Source organism: Dermacentor andersoni, chromosome 5 (assembly GCF_023375885.2).
Source record: "Dermacentor andersoni chromosome 5, qqDerAnde1_hic_scaffold, whole genome shotgun sequence".
Lineage (NCBI taxonomy): Eukaryota > Metazoa > Arthropoda > Arachnida > Ixodida > Ixodidae > Dermacentor > Dermacentor andersoni.
Window position 1 is genome coordinate 74,587,540 of NC_092818.1, and position 17,498 is coordinate 74,605,037.

General features: G+C 45.3%; 1 protein-coding gene across 5 annotated transcripts in view; it reads left to right on the plus strand.

Moving 5' to 3' along the window:
* Positions 1 to 17,498, plus strand: part of Vps13 (vacuolar protein sorting 13C) — a 226,901-nt gene that overhangs the window by 141,147 nt on the left and 68,256 nt on the right. For 4 of the 5 annotated variants that reach the window (XM_055070805.2, XM_055070801.2, XM_055070803.2 and 1 more), the window contains 4 exons: positions 9,967 to 10,053; positions 12,476 to 12,580; positions 14,624 to 14,719; positions 16,926 to 17,027. In XM_055070805.2, the coding sequence (XP_054926780.1) occupies positions 9,967 to 10,053; positions 12,476 to 12,580; positions 14,624 to 14,719; positions 16,926 to 17,027 (390 nt within the window). The remainder of the gene's footprint in view (positions 1 to 9,966; positions 10,054 to 12,475; positions 12,581 to 14,623; positions 14,720 to 16,925; positions 17,028 to 17,498) is intronic. The other variant, XM_055070804.2, reaches the window with a different exon arrangement.

Consider the following 17,498-nt stretch of genomic DNA (forward strand, 5'->3'; position numbering starts at 1 on the left):
AACTATATACTGTTCTCCAACGCACGTGCCTCACACATTTTATTGTTTACATGGGATCTAGCCGCCAGAAGATGTATCATATGATTGCATTTCGCTGACTTACTGAACGTTGGTGCTGAAAAATTGTGTTTTCTGGGAACGTATGAACCGATCGAAAATGAGCGTAACTCTATTAGGTCATATTTTTGTGTTTTTGATTGCAAACGTTGGCGCCAGGAAAACGCACATAATGGAAATGTGTCAATGAGGTTCTGCTGTATATATATATATATATATATATACATACATACATACATACATCATTCATACATACATACATACAATGGAACCCTGATTACATATACGATTTTCTCAGGACTACGAAAAAGCGTAAAATGTGGGCGTCGTAAAATCCGAACATAAATATGCCTATAAAAATACTACTTATTTCGCGCGACGGATTTACGAGAAACTTCAGTGTAAACTACTAAGATACTCTGCAGTGCTTGGAAACCTAAATTACCAAAAAAAGTAAATGCGATAATAATTAGTGCTGCAGTACAGGTACCAATCATGCTTTATTCAAACGAACCTTTACGGCACTCTACTGCCCACTGCCGCGATTCCCACCAGCCGGCACAAAGGTTAAAAAAACGTTGGTAAGTTTCTTTTGGACCTTGTTTGATCCGTGAACAAAGAGCTTTCGCTCGAGTTGGGTAACGTCCAAACGGAGGTCCTCTGTGGTGTCGCGTGAACAGATAAAGTTCCGGATGCCGTCTATGTGCCGTAGCACCTCTGCGAACGGGGTAGGTGTGTGTACGGCATCTGTGGCGGTGGCGTCGTCCTCGTCTGATGTCGCAGTGGTGTCAGCACTAGGCAAAGCCTCCTCGATGGCGTCATCCAGTGACATCTCACCGCAGATCGCAACGTTGTCGTCGGCCTCCACGTACTCGGCGAAGGTCGTGGTGAGGTTTAAACCCTCGAAATCATCGTCGACAAAGCCTGCCTCGGCCTCGAGCGGCATTGAGGTTGTTGCGTCCCCAGCAAAGGAGGCAGTCTCTCACTTAAAGCCACAGTGCTTGAACGAGTTAGCAATTGGACTTTGCGACACTGCGTTCCATGAACCGGCAATAAAATGCATGGCGTCGAGCACAGTGATCTTTTTTTTTCCAACTCGCTGCGCTCCATAGCCACCAGCCGACTCTGCATTAACTGCTTCCGGTACCCTTGCTTGATGCACTTAATGATGCCGGCATCCAGCTGCTGCAGCCGGCTTGTGCAGTTGGGCGGAAAAAAAACAACCTTTTGTTCCTCAGCCTGGACACATCAGGTGGGTGGCATGGTGCGTTGGCCACGAAAAGCAATATTTTCCTTGCCTTAGCATTCATCTTGTTATCCAGCTGCTGCAAAAAATTGCTGAGGAGCGAAGATGTCATCCACGCCTTTTTGTTGAAGTTGTAGCTGCACGGCAGCGTCTTCAAGTTCTTAAAGCACTGTGGCTTTGCAAACTTTACAACAACGAGCACGGACAGCCTCTCTGAACTGTCCTCGTTAGCACAGAATAGTGCCGTCACACGATCTTTACTACGCTTGCCACCATGACAGCTGTCACCTTTAAACGCAAGGGTTTGCTCGGGCTTTATATGTTAAAAAATACCGCTTTCATCGGCGTTCAAGACGTCGCAAGGCTTGTATGCAGCAATCATCTCTTTCAGCGACTCCATCCACTTGTTCACCGTCGAAATGTCCACGGAAGTGCTTTCTCCGCAGGAGCGGCTGTACACAATCCTGTTTTGTTTTTTAAAGCAATCTAGCTACCCATTCGATGCCTGAAAGTTTTCAATGCCCAGACACAATGCCACAAGGTCCGCCTTTTCTTTTAGAATGGTGCTGTCAACGTTGATCGCAGAGCTCCGTGCTTGATGCAGCCACTTGACAAGAACTTTTTCTAACTTCTCATGCTGTCCTTCTTTTGCCGCTTTCCGCTTGAGCCCGACCTTGTTGGCATTCTGCAATATCGCTGCTTTGTTTGCCAGGATTGTCTTAAGTGAAGATTCGGGTATCTTAAGGTCCTGGGCTATGCTGGTTTTCGTGGCTCCATGCCACTTTATAATATATAATATTCAGCCTCAATAATATTCAGCTTACTGACGAGCGACAGAACTGTCCGCTTTCGGGACATCATGCGTCGTGTTGCTCCACAGAACTCAAAACCTCAGCTGAACGCTGGTCACTAGGATTACAGCGAAGAACACGTGCGATAAACCTAGGCCTCTCCGCGCTACCTTGTCGGCGATCTGCTGCTGGGAAACTGGAAGGAGAGAAATGCTTCCCCAATGTGACGAGAAGCAACGCTGCCGAGAAGAGAGGGAGAAAGTGATTGTAGAGAAGAAAAGGCACTATTTTAGCACAGCTAGCATCGCGGGCGGCTGGTGGTGGGGGAGAGAGAAACGAATGATAAGACAAGGCAGGGAAGGAAGCTGCGCCAGAGCAAATCGGTCGAGCTGTGTCAAGTGCTCAGCATGCGGAGAGACGGAGCGAGGAAAGAGACCCATGGCACTTTTCTTTCATCCGCCATTACTTCCCACGCTTCGCGAGGGTCGTCACGCGGGTCGTCACGGGTCGTCACACAGATCGTCACGCTGGTTACGTGGGTCAGGCGTAAAATTGCGTCAGATAACCGGGGTTTTTAATGCATTGCTTCTATGGGGACTTGGCCGGGACTGTGCTAATCCGTCGTAACACCCGGGTCGTCGCGAAACCGGGGGACGTGTAACCGGGGTTCCACTGTATATGAACGACAAATATGGAAACCGAGGTGCCTGGTTTTTATTCATCAAATCATAAGAAGCCAATGAGCAATGGCACGCAAGCAACAATAGCTGATTTGTCCAGGAAATTCTTCATTTTGTTTGTGTAATAAACAGTGATATCGTGTATATATGTACACACACACATATATATATATCCAGCAGTCAAATCTCGTTACTACGAACCCCACAATAACGAATAACGAATTCCTCAAATTGACAAATATTTTGAAAATCTCCGCCTTTATCACCGAGGAACATCAGTATTACGATTTAGGCTAAAAGTAACAGTGCCGCAACTGTCGCATGAAACAGAAACCGCGAGTGCAAGGTTTGACAATGTTAGCATAACATCGAACGATGAATGCAGCTAGCGACGGCGCCAAGTAGGAGCGAAAGCAGTTTTCGCTGCAGGACAAATTCAATGTATTGCAGGAAGTCGATGCAGGGAAAAAGCAAATCAATGTGTGCAGACAATGTGGCATTGCCTCATCGACCGTCACGACCATTTTGAAAGACCAAGACAAGATTGTCAAGCTTCACCGGGAATCGCAACTTGCTCCTACGAGGAAACGGCTGCGACTGGGAAACTTTCAAAATGTGGACCAAGCTGATCTCACATGGTTCAAAGATCATCACCATCATCATATTTTATGTCCACTGCAGGACGAAGGTCTCTCCCTGCGATCTCCAATTACCCCTGTTTTGCGCCAACCGATTCCAACTAACACCCGCGAATTTCGTAATTTCATCACTCCACCTAGTGTTCTGCCGTCCTCGACTGTGCTTCCCTTCTCTTGGTACCCATTCTGTATCCCTAATGGTGTAACTGTTATCTAACCTGCGCATTACGTGAACTGGCAAGCTCTTTTTTTTTTTTTTTACTTAATGTCAATTAGAATGTCGGCGATACCCATTTGCTCTCTGATCCAAACCGCTCTCTTTCTGTCTCAACGTTATGCCTAGCATTCTTCATTCGATCACTCTTTGCGCGGTTCAAAGACGCTAGACTGCAAAACCTTCCAGTGTCTGGCCCAATGCTCCAAGACGCACTTGAAATAACTGGGTTTGATGCCAGTGTGGGTTGGCTTTTTCGTTTCCTCCAAAGGAACGGAATAATTTGGCAGGAAGTCTCGGGCGAGGAAAAGGCTGCTGGCAGAGAAGGTGCAGATTCCTGGTGCAATGATCGTTTTCTAGAGGTGGCTGGATTGTACTCTGAAGGCAATATTTTCAATGCAGGTGAGACTGCATGTTTTTATCAGTTCCTACCAGACCGGACGATGCACTTCAAAGGGCAGCAGTGCAAAGGAGGGAAGAAGTCGCATCTTTTCATGACAGTCTTGCTCTGCTGCAATGCAGCAGGCACGAAGGAAATTAAACTGCTCGTCATCGGCCAGTACGCGAAGCCTCGCTGCATGAAAAACGCCATGTCGTTACCGTATGACTATTGCGCCAACAAACGAGCCTGGATTACCACAGAACTCTTTCTGGGTGGCTCATCAAACTTGACGACCAAATGAGGAGGGATGACCGAAGAATTTTACCAGTTGTCGACAACTGCTCTGCTAACATTGTGAATGTTCGCATTACGCATGTTCGCTTGGAGTTTCTGCCACCAAACAACATGTCCTTGCGTCAACCCCTAGACCAGGGCATTATAAAGAGTGTGAAAGCATAATTTCATAAGTGCCTTGTGCAGCGGTTGATTATCAACCTCCGCCTAAAGCAGCCAACTGCAATGAATATTCATCAGGCAGCGGAAATGCTCACAGGAGCTTGGTGGAACTTGAAGGCGTCCACCACAAGCAACTGCTGACGAAAAGCAGGGCTTGTCAAAGTGCCTGTGCAGCTTGAAGATGACCTGGAGGTGACCGACAACAACTCGGGAGGGCTGTGGACCGAGGTTGCGGAACTGCTGCCCTGCTGCGTGGAACAGTGCAGAGAAGGCTCCAGAGTCAGATCGCCAACAAGCACAGGTTTATTCACCCGATATGTAGCACTGTGCGACAGTCATGGCGCTTACGGGCAAAGGTTCACCACAAGACCGACCGAATATGCACGCCCGCTGTGCTATGCCTAACTGGGTAGTGGTCCACCAAGCGCGAGAACGAGAAGTTGCAGGAGCAAAGGTCCCATGTAACCATATTGTTGCTGGCCTTTGAGCATCTTCTGTGGCGATAAAGCCCTCAGCAGAAGAGAGCTCGTGTGGAGAGGGCGCTCAGGGGCCGTTACTCGGGAGGCCAATCAGGGCGTGTCCTGGTGGCACTTGCTCCCACGGTGATTCGACCCTGAGAGGGAGAAGCACGGTTTGTGCAGGAAATTAGCTACGTCGTGCTAGTGGTGTCCGCCATGTTGCCGTTACGGTGGCAATTCTCGGAGATTGAGCTAAGCACAACGTGCGAGCTGTGGGACAAGGCACGGGAAGGCACCTTGATCCCAACAATATATATATATATACATACAGTGTAGACTGCTTATAACATAAATCGTGGGAGTTGTAAAAATCCGAGCTATAAGCGATGCCGCGTTATAAGCAAAGCATGCTTTTTTCGGCTTTTGCCTATGCTAAACGGACCACCCACCTTTCAAACACAATTTATCACATATTTCACTCACACACACATGCAACACAATTGCAACACTGCACAGAAACCAAGTTTTCCTGACAAGTGCGGCATCAGCGGAAGAACGCTGTTATTTTCGTCTGGAGATTTTTTTTAACAGCGCTTCGAACAATTTCGTCCTCTACAAGGCTTAAACACTGAAGCGCTTTCTCACTCAAACTGTTCTTCGCGCAGTACATCTTCACTTTGCTGAGGTATTCCAAAACGTCTTTGCACGGGACATCTGGGTCTGGCGTCGGGTCAACACCGTCATCCGACTCGTCTTTGGTTGCAAGCTCCATGCTACCGCGCACCGCTGTGACGATCGCATCATCCTTGCTTGCTTCCTCGCAGACAGGAAGCTCTGACTCACCGGCATCGACATATTCTTGGGAGGTGTCTGTGGCGGAAACAAACTTGCTTTCAACGAGGCCGGACCACATGTTGTCGGTGTTGACCATCTCATCGGCAACATTGTCGCTCGGCTCATCAGCGTCAAGTGCCTCTGCATTGCACACGAAGCCTGCTTTGTTGAAGCACTTGCTTATTGTAGTGGCCTTTACCTGCCACCACGAAGCAGCAATGATGTCAGTCACGCCCCTTAAATTCACTTCAAGAGGCTGCTGCTGCGTGCTCAGCAAAACTCTTTCGCTGGTGCATTTTTTGTAAAGTGCCTTTATGGTTGTGATGACACTCTGGTCGAGCGGCTGACATTTTGCAGTCGTGTTGCCAGGCAGAAACTTTGACTTGACTGCAGTCAACTTTGGCTTGATGATGTGGCTGTGCAATTGTCGAGAATGAGCATGACCTGTCACTTCTCTGCCACCATGTCTTCATCGAACTTGCAAAGTCAGCTTGTGAACATGTCTTGCGTCATCCACGCCTTTTTGTTGGGCTTGTATTTCACTGGCAGGCACTCTCACTTTTTAAAGCAACTTGGCCTTGCTGATTTTCCAATGACAAATAGGTGGCGCTTGTCACTTCCATCCACGTTAGTGCAGAACAACACAGTTATGTGCTCTTTTGAGGCCTTGTGGCCAGAGCAGGCGTCGCCTCTCAGTGCAAGAATGCGGTTGGGCAGAAGGTTATAAAATACGCCAGCTTCGTCGGCATTGTATACGTCTCTGTCCATATACATGGATAGCATGGTTTCCAAATGTCAATGGACTCGTTGAAATCACCGCTTTCACCGCACACCACTTTGCAGCTGATGCCATGACGATCCTTGAATCACTGGATCCATTCATTAAGTGGGTTGAAGTCGTCGTGGCCTAAAAGAGCACCAAGGGACTTTGCTTTTTGTTGTAGCATGGAGCCACTCACTAGTATGCTCTGAGCCCTAACTTCACGGAACCATCTGAAGAGCGCTGCGTCCACGTCTTCGTACTTCGACATACGTATTCTCTTCTGTGACAGGGAAGACAAATCATGCTGCAGTTGCTGCCGCAATTTGTCCTTGTTCTTGTATATGGTCGACACGCTTGTGTCGGAAACGCCGTATTGGGCCGTCACCGACGCCTTCTTCAGCCCACCTTCTATGTCCCTTATAACGCATTCCTTCATCTCCAGCGATAAGCCATGCCTCGTTCTCGCTCCGCTTGAAGACGCCACCGATGCCATGTTGACAAAAGCCCGACAACACATGTGCACAAAGAACAACTACTACACGACGAGATCACGACGTGCACACACCAAATGCAACAAAGAGACTGAAAAAAAAAAAGGAGTGTGCTGTTGCCGCTATCGTTTCTACCCCGCACTTCGCGCTGATTGGACTCTGCTATAGTGACGAAAACACTCGCCCTCCTTCCTCTAAAGTCTCCTGCCCTTCTCCTCCTTTTTATGCAAAAAAGAGGTGAGGCGTGCAGACAGGACACAAGAGTAGAAAAGTGGACAACACGAACGCTGACTATCAACTGAAGGGAGCACTGAGGCGAAAAAAGAAAGAAAACACAAAACTCATCTGCGCAAGCTCAGGAATGGTATCGCCACGTGTCATTCGGGTACATGTGTCGGTCTACGTGAGAGATAACTGTTAAGGCACTTAATCTCTTCCTTATGTAAAGTAATCGAAGGCTGACTCACGCACGCACTTCCACCGTTTTAGATATGCCATGCCTCTACCATAAGACGCGTATCTTCATTCTTATGCCTGAACAATATCGCGCATTCATCTAGCTCTGGCGTGTGCAGTTACAATGTTGGCAATGTAGGGAAAGATTAGAAGGCGATCCACTGGTTAACGACCTTCTATGTTTCATTAGCCTCTGATTGATACACTGCCCCGTTTGCCAAGATTGTAACTGCACGCCAGAGTTAGATGAATGCACAATATTGTACAGGCATAATAATGAAGACTCGCATCTTATGGTAGAGGCATGGCATATCTATAACGGTGGAAGTGCGTGCGTGAGTCAGCCTTCGATTACTTTATATAAGGAAAAGATTAAGTGCCTTAACAGTTATCTCTCACGTAGACCGACACATGTACCCGACTGACATGTGGTGATACCATTCCTGAGCTTGCGCAGATGAGTTTTGTGTTTTCTTCCTTTTTTTTCGCCTCAGCGCTCCCTTCAGTTGATAGTCGGCGTTCGAGTTGTCCACTTCTCTACTATTGTGTCCTGTCTGCATGCCTCACCTCTTTTTTGCATAATTAATTCTTACCAACTAGCTCAGCTTTCTGTCGTTCTAAGCTCCTCCTTTTTGTTTCGTTTCTTGCCGCTGGTCTCCATGCACGCCCACACTCCCCCTTTTTCGCATTTGCGCGACCGGCAACTGTGCGGCTGGGCGGGCCATGCTCAACGCCACTGAGAAAAGGCCATGCTCCGCGCGCCGATTTCATGGTCGCGCGCTTAAAGGAACCGTGCTATAACCGGTATTCTGCTTTGCGCGCCTACGCAATAAACGGTCCGCCTATACATTTAGTTCTATGGGAGATATATAGATGATCAAAAAACCCATGCTATAACCGGTCCCGCGCTAAAGTTGATTACGTTATAAGTGGTCTGCACTGTATGCATGTTATACAGTAGAGTCCCACAGTTAGGAACTGCAGCGCGGGGACCTCTTGTTGTTAATTGCTACTGTTCTTAAGGTGACTTATTCGTGATCAGTTTGGAAATGCTCCTATTGAGCATTTTGTGTGTGTGTGTGTGTGTGTGTGTGTGTGTGTGTGTGTGTGTGTGTGTGTGTGTGTGTGTGTGTGTGTGTGTGTGTGTGTGTGTGTGTGTGTGTGTGTGTGTGTGTGTGTGTGTGTGTGTGTGTGTGTGTGTGTTTCAGCTAAATGTCACTAGTAGAATGCATGCTGCATGTGTCACCTGATTGACACCAACATATGCAGCTTGGGTACTTAAACTCACCATGCAAGTCTGCCCTAAATGTTGTTTGATCGTATTGCATGTAGATACTTATAAAAGTGATACCTTACTATGGCGCATTTGTGAGATTTCATGGTTGTTCATTTTTCTGTCTCCTACTCACACATGCAAAGCCTCTCATTGGATGCGAGAAGCAGAGTGAAAGGGGGAAAGCATAGGAGAAAACTGAAGGTGTGTGCCACGGATATGAGAGGGTGTTATCATATGACGTCGCAAGGAGAACAGGCATAGCGGAGATAGGTGGCATCAGTCTCGGTTCTAAAGTGAAGCTTTCTTTGCCTCTAGGATACATCAAATCAGCATGTACTGAATGGAATTGTGTCAAGTGACCCACAAAATAGTGCCAGTGAGCCAACCTGTGTTCTGCATAGGGCAACATTTAATCCTGACATAAAGCCTGCACAGATGTTGTCTCATTGTAATCTCTACAGCACACAGGACCATTAAAGTTGTGGCAGAACTTGCACCACTCACTATCATGCCAGCCTACTTCTCTGATGTTTCACACACTTTTCCTTCCTTTTCTTTTGATTTGGTTTATGTAGGAATGCTGCCTAACCCATACTTGGTTTTGCTGACATAAATTCTCTGATGTTTCACACATCTTTCTTTCCTTTGCTTTTGTCTTGGTTTATGTAAGAATGCTACCTAAACCATACGTAGTCCTGCTGACATAGAAAAGAAGAAACCTCATGCAGAAGTAGCTCGTCGTCATTATGCTGCTAAGAATGCTGAAGCTAAGGAGTGTGAACCTGACAAGGAATGTGCAGTGCCCATGAGTGAAGAACTTGAGCAATGTCTTCCGTGCTATAAATGCGAACGTTGTCACGATTGTCAAATCATTTTCAGTAGAAACCATTGCCGATGATTATCAAAGTCAGCGTTAGCTTTCTAAAATTTTGATGCATTACAATGATAGATAGCTCTCTTGATTCCAGATAGCTGGCACCAACTTCATCGACAATCATCATTTCATCATCGGGAATGGTTTCTACGAGAACTTTTGTTTTCTTTTGGCAGACCCAGTATTGTTGCTCATGTTTGAGAAGATGACTTCTAATAAATTTGGCTTCGTATTATTCTTGAATTTTTATGATTACTGGTAGCTCTACATGCTGCTTGTACTTGGTACACATTTTTAAACATTGTTATACGTTGCATAGCCACTTCATTGCCTTTTCTTTACGCTTTCAGAACATGTCCAAATTGTTCTGTCTGGAAGCTGGGCAGGGAGTAGAACTTTGGAATGCTGAAATTGGAGAATCCACACTTCTGCTCAAGGTGACTGCTGCAGCATTTGATATGTGTGTTGAAACAGATTGCATCTAAATGTAACACTTTGCATAAGCTTTACTTTCCCTTTTTTCTCTAGGGTAACATTGAGATGCACTGCAGGAACACTTCCTCATTTATGTGTAGTTTGCTCCTTAATGCTGGTCACTTTGTTAAAAAGTGAATTGTATTGTCGTACATAGTATGCCACTACTTGTGAGGTGACAGCAGTGAAGGACCTTTGAAAGAAGCTTTATTAGAGTGAACTTATGCCCGTTAAGGAAACTGGTGCGGCAGTATAGTAGGCAGCCACTGCAATCAAAATGCAATAACTTTGTCATGGGGGCACCCCAGCAATAAGCAAATAACTAGGGTTGTGGGAATACTGGATAGTAGATTTCGAATCTTATATTGAATCAAATTGAGAAAAAGAAAGCCGTTTATTGAATTGAATGTCGAATATCAGAAAATTTTAACGCTTTTATGCTTCCAAATTTATTGAAAAAAAAAGAAAAAAAAACATGTGGCACATGCTCAGAAGGCTGATCACACTACTTTACAGCCATCTTGCCAGCTATCAGTAACTAAGTTACCTATGAATGGAGGCGTATATAGTATGCTCTACTCTTTTTTTAAAGGGAATGTCAAATTAGCATGCCAGCACTGATAACAAATCAGTTCATATACGAAGGTCTGTAAAGGTTTTTTTCATAGAATGTCTGTCAAATAGAATCAGATGCCTTTTTCCCTCTGAAGTTGAAGTAGCGAAGTTGTCCTGAATACCAATAGGGTTTTCTGTTTAATAGTGGGCCATACTGTGCTTAATGGCAATCTTCAATTGCTTAGAAAGTTTTGCTTTCCAGTTTTCTTTCAGAAAACAGGAGGGTTTTTCCATCTTTATGGCAGGTGGTTTCTGTGAATTAATGAAATTCGATTTTAGTCACTATCATTATTTTAATAGTTACACATCTTACGAAATTTGCAGTGACGGATTTTTAGGTATTTTTATATACTGTATTTACTCGCATAATGATAGCACTTTTTTGTCAGAAAAATTGACGCAAATTCAGGGGTGCAATCATTACGTGGGTTAAATTTCCCGTGATAAGAAAAAAATTTTTTTTACGTCCCGCGTTTGCTGCGGGGTGCGGGTGCGGGACACCAAAACTAATATGGCGGCTGGCAGAGCAAGCCGAACGCGCCGAACACGATTTTTTTTTTTCTTCTCATGAGTGCATTACGTGCATTAAAACAGTTTCTTTCGTATCAGTGATGAATAATATCGTTAATGTCTGCAAGTTTGCGGCAATAACGTAGCCATGTCCACTTTAAGGGGACAGAAACAGACGGGCGCGCTTAGCTGCCAGTGACATAGAAACGCATGGCTGGCGTGCTGCGGAAACTGCGGCATCTGTCGGCACTACTATCCTAATACGGCACATTCTGCTAAGTGTGGGCGAATATCTCAGCTGTGTTACAAGCGTCGGCATATGAATAGGGTACACTTTTAATGTATCGGTGTAAACGTGGCTACTATCATTGCCGCGCGCAATTTGTTGCGTGCGCACGAGTGCAGATGAAAAGAATCGAAAGGCGCCTTTTTTGTTTTTGTTAACCACAACCATTATAAAGCCTACCCATAATAAAGACAAGTTTGGTTGTACCTCTTTTTGTCATAGAAGTGCGGAAAGTGATGAAAGTAATGAAATGAGGCATCTACTTAAGAATGTTTGGTGCGTGCATACCGCTTGGCTTGTCTTGAGTCGTTCGCGTAGCATTCAACAGATGGTAAGCGCGATCATTATTAGCTAGACTTGGCACACGACATATCGCTGCAGCAAGTTCTGGATGCGATCATTACACGGAAAATAAAAAAAATCGAATTTTTACGACAAAATTCAGGGGTGCGATCATTACGCGAGTGCGATCATTATGCGAATAAATACGGTAAATGTTACTCCTGCCATTAGTACTCGATTTTTCCATTTGATTCAGCATTCATTGACAACACATCATTTTGTGTCATGGCACTCTTTGATCATATCTGGCCCTTGCACCGTTAAACACGACACATTATCATCATATTTACAACCACACTGCTTACAGAGATAGTTCCTCCCATCTTTTGTTATCCTTGCGCTACTTATTGGCACTGCTGCTCTATCCTCACAACCTCATGTCTTGAAAAACGCCTCACGACATGCATCTCCATATTTTTAAGGGAACCTAACTTCTAGGCACCTATACAGCCTGTGAAATTCAGGTCCTTTACACCCGTGTTGCATCTTGCGATGAAAAATTGTTGTGTTCATCAGGCCAGTGTTGCAGTTTTGAACTTGTTCTGGTGTTTTTAGGCCATACCTGGGGCCCTTGTGCTGCAAAACATGTGCAACATAATCATGTAAGCTTTCTTTTTTCTTTTTCGGTCCAGCTGCATGGTTACAGAGACATGGAGTGGTCCTGCAAAACACGGTTGGAATCTACCATGGATGAACTTTCAGTGCTAACTTTTGAGACTGCAGAAGGTCCGCAAATGGTGAGGCACCTTAATATTACTGTCATTTTATTTGTGCATGGGTACACCCATATTTGATAGATAATTGCAAGCAAATGAACATGGATATTGGCTCCGTCATATTGCTGGACAAACTAGAAAATTGTATCCAACATGTGATGGATGTTTGACGTACTCAAGGGCCTTGACTAATGCCGGCAGGCATGCTCTGTCTGGCTAAGGTAGTCAAACTAGCTAAGACGTTCAACACTGGAATCCCATTGAGTGAAAGCTAGCTCCATTGGGCCTCTCAGAACAGGTCTATTAGAGCAACAGTATGAAGGTTGAAGGAAGGGCAGTAGGTTGGGTTTGGTTCAGGCTATGCAGCAGTGATTTAAGATCTGCGGGAGAGAGGCTTTCAACTTATTTGTTGATTGAATGGGGATGACGATGATCATGATGAAAGCTAACAAAAATCTGTTATTCTAATTGGTGCCACAGTATGTGAAGCAAACACGCAAGCTAAGATCTCTCCTTTGAAAGTGCTTGAGAGCTTATATTGGCAACTAGAGTTAGACCTCAATAAAACGAAATCGATAAAATCATCAATTTGCTTTGTCATATAGAAATTTCATTCTATTGAGATTCGACCTTTGATGCAAATACGTACTCTCAATTATCGGGCAATCAAAAAAGTAAATTTCGATGATAAAACAATTCATGTTGACAAATTAGGGAGTCGGCGACAAATGATACGGTTTCATGCCACATACGTCGACGATATCTTCTCAGCAGTATAAATTAAGCGAAGCCAGCCACGCTTTCGCGTGCACTTTGCCTGAGTCGCTGATAGTGTTGCCCCCACTGGGACGACGCTATAAGGAAAAGCGCCGGCAGCGGGGAGCGAATGCTTTGTCTGCCTCTCGTTCCAACGGTTTACTGAAACTTGAGGTTACCCTACCTCCAGTACCGAATGCGTGGTAAGACAGCTGACATTGTGCAACGCCTTCTTGGCAAGCCCACTCTTTGCACACGTGGCAGATTACTTCTAAAGCAGGGTGCGCAGCTGCGTATGCGTTCAGCTGCCAGAAATCGAGACTCTCCAGCTTACCCCCACTCTGCCCCCCTGGCATGGTGCGCTTGATCGCGTTACCACGAGCTCTCTCTCCCCTGCCCCTATTTCCCTTTGCTTGCACTGGAAGGCAGCACTCATAAAGCCACCGTCTTTCTTGTCTCACCCTCGCACACTTTCACTCGCACCTAAAGAACACAGTGCACAGGGCGCAATAGCATCTTATCGCACTTGGACTTTATACAGGGCCCCACTTCTGCCCTTGTTGCAGGGCAATTTCAGAGGTGCGTTTGCAAGCAGCCACTTGTAATTCAATCATCTGACCATCTGCATCGGCGAAGGTTTCCATTTATTTTCTCGGCATTCCTTTGGGGCGGCAGTGAAATTTTGTTATATTGAAATCGCATACAAACACACTTTGTTATATTGAGGTTCTAAATACATGGTGGTCTATGGACAAGAAGTTAAAAAAAGGTAAATACTTCGTTATATCGAGAATTTTGTTATATTTAAGTTCGTTATATCGAGGTTTGAGTGTATTCGTTTAGGGGCTCTAGGTTAAGCTAGTGTCTGCAAATAATGGGCCTTTGCAGTTATGCCTGTGTAGAACCTGGGTTATGTTGTTTGAAAGTAATATTTTATTTAAAGGGAAGCTGAAAGGTTTTCCAGAAAAAATGAGTGAACATCTGTACATAATGGTTTTCAACCCTCCGAATTCGAATATCGTATCGAAATTGAGCGAAAGAAAGCGCAAATATATTTTATTTCAACGAAAAGTGCAGCAGCGGACATGCCCAGCTCGCGCGTCTCGTTTCCGCCTGTGATTGGTCGGGCGCCTCATGACGTCAACACTAGTGTTCGTCCGAACCGACCGCTGCCGCTACACATGAAGCGCGGTGCCAGGTAGTTTGGTGCTGTTTTTCTGAGACGGTAATGGAAAATTTAGAGAGACTGCGTTTTTCTGAGGATTTCGGCGTTACTCCCTACATGTACGAGCCGATTGCGAAGAGCAGGCCTCTCGAAGAAGCAAACGATGCTGGTGCGAGCAGTGCTTTCGATGCGAACGAAAGCAAAGTCTTGGGATCTCCTCGTGTTGGAAATGCTCTTTGGTGAGTATGTTTTTTGCAAAGCGATCTAGTGATCTCGCCGATCTTTCGCCGATCTAGTGAGCTCGTTTCCGGTCAAACAACTGTAGTGTTGTGTTCCTGCATGCCTCCTCGTGGAATGTAAGCGGGGATGCGATCGTCTGCATTTGTGCGCTGTCCAAAGCTGTCGGCAATCTACAAAGACGGTTGAAACGCCTGAAAAGCTTCCCGGTTCATGCACTGACCTTCATCTGTGCGCCATCCGCACACTACTCGTAACCGAAGTCGTAAAGGCGGCGAATTCCGTTGGCTACGTGAGACGGTCGGTTTCTCGCTGTGCGCGAGAGAAGGGGGGTGCGTAGCGTCCTGGCGTTTCTAACATATTTTGGCCACAGAGGACTACACATGAATCCTACAATGCTTGAACTTAAATAGGACCAAGCGAACGTGTCTACGTATCACGTCTTCACACGTACGAGCTTTCTGAGTAGAATTACGCGCGGCGCGCAGTCTCCGGTTGCAAATTTCGCATAGCGTAGCCGCAGTCTCGATATGTGATATGATGGGAGAGCTGCGCACGAGCCTAACCTTGATACGCTTTTTTAGTACGGTGCCGTTTGCTACCGTTCTCGTACAAGCGCCATTTAATTCAGGCGTAACGCCTCACTGTTACCAAAAACCGGTACACCAGCTCAAACTCCATTTATCTGAAAAAAGCATTGTAGCAATCACTAGCTTACACGTATTAAACTACACTGAACAATGGTTCGCGCAGTCAGGTTCTTAGCTCAAGCTTCCTTCTTTTCGCGAAAGCTGGCCTTGACAGCGGTGACGAGCTCCTTGTGTACACGAACACTGACAGCACTGCGCCGGGCCTTAGACGAGCCGACTCGACTGGCAAACCCAACGTACGTTTTAATGATAAATTCTGGTGATAATCGTCACGGAAGTGGTTAGAGCACAGCACTGTTGTTCTTGAGAGCTTGAAATTCTTTCGCTTCACAGCAGCCTCCCACTTCGTTAAAAGCTTCTTGTCTTGTGGGAAGTAATGGAAGACAACATCGTCGCGGCCGCTGGTGTTCGTGCAACCGTAGGCTGCACAGAAAGCCGGCATGATCGGCCCACCACTTCAGTTGATGCTGCGCATGTTGACTACCACTCTACATACACGCAGGCGCACCAACAAAGGAATGCAGGGTCGATCGAAGCAGATTACGATGGCACGCACGCAGAAACAAGCACGGTCAGGCACGGTCGCGGAGGCTGCGAAGGAACGGAACACTAGTGTTGACGTCACAACACCGCGGTTTCCGCTCTCCGCTCGCATCGTCAGCGTCAGCAGCAGCGCGCGGCATTCGAGGGGGGGCGTAGCTACAGCACAATTTTAACCGACGATTACGTCGCTCCTAATTGAAAAAAAAAAAACCCCCAAATTTTACCTACATGGTTTATAAGGTTCCCACATCCGTATATGAGCGTCTTATTGAATTCGACAGACTCTTCAGCTTCCCTTTAAGCTTACAATAACTGGTGTGTGAACCCCAATTTAAAGCTTCTTTAGTTTTTATTATATACATATATTTTTTCATTTTTCTATTTGGTATCAGAACATTCTCTTGGAAAATTTTCCCTGGGTACTTCGAACCCCTCCAACTTCACATCAATTTTAAGGGGGAAAAATTGTGACCATTATTCAAGTAAACACAGTAGTAATTTTGAGAACCTTTCAGTGTGGTAGGGTGCATTGTTCTTCTGTCAAGAAATGGCGATGAAAATTACTTCCAAAAATTACTCATGGGTGCACACAAAGCAAACATAGACCTTTTGTATGTTATTTTTATTATAGCTTTAGCATTTTCTTAGTGGTTTAGCTGCAGTTGTGATCACTGAGAAATGTAATTGACAATATTGTATGTTGTTTTGACAATAACTATTTGCAATTTTATTTTTTTATATTGGCTTCATAGCGTAAGATTCTGTTCAGTTAAGTTTTTAAAACATTTCTTAGCCTATACTTATAACAATGCAGTTTCTAAGGGATAGTTTTCACACTATTGCTGTGCAGTAAAGTTAAGAGACTGAATTGTTATCACTGCTGTATGGCGGTATAGTTTGACATTGAGCAGCTTTGTGTGTGCATCTATGTTTTAGCATTGACAAACAAGATTAAGCCAGCCAGTTCACCTTATCGCTTGGAATAACATGCTGATGGTAATGTGCTACTTTGCAGGACTTGGGCATGCATGTCGAAACAACCAATAACTGCATAGTATTGGGTCTATATTGCCCTTTCTGGATGGTCAACAAGACAACTGAGGACATTTCCTACAAGGTTAGTACATAAACTTTTTCTGTTGGTTAATCATTTTGTAGTGTAGAGCTGTTTGTACGCTAGCTCGCCTATTAACACTTTCTAGACGAGTAGCGGCAGTTATCTTTGTTAGTTTTTTTTAAGGCAGGACCTGATGTCTCAACAGCTGAAATATTGCGAGAAGATATATGTTCTTTGCAATCATGTTCTTTTTCACCTACATGGGAAGTTTCAGGCTGCAAAGTTATGTAGTTAGAAATTCTCAAACAAGTGAACTTTCGTTGGCTTCTGGAAATGTAGCAGAAAATGTTCATTTCTTGCAAGCCACATTTCAAAACCAGCCACAATGTCCAAAGATGTTTCACTGGGCACCTTTCAGTAGCCAACAGCAATAACATGACAGATGATGACAGATGCCTCCTGCTAGCTGCATTGGAAGAGGTCACCAGGAGCAGCAGAGGATGATTGATTTCTCAGAAGATCAAGAAAATA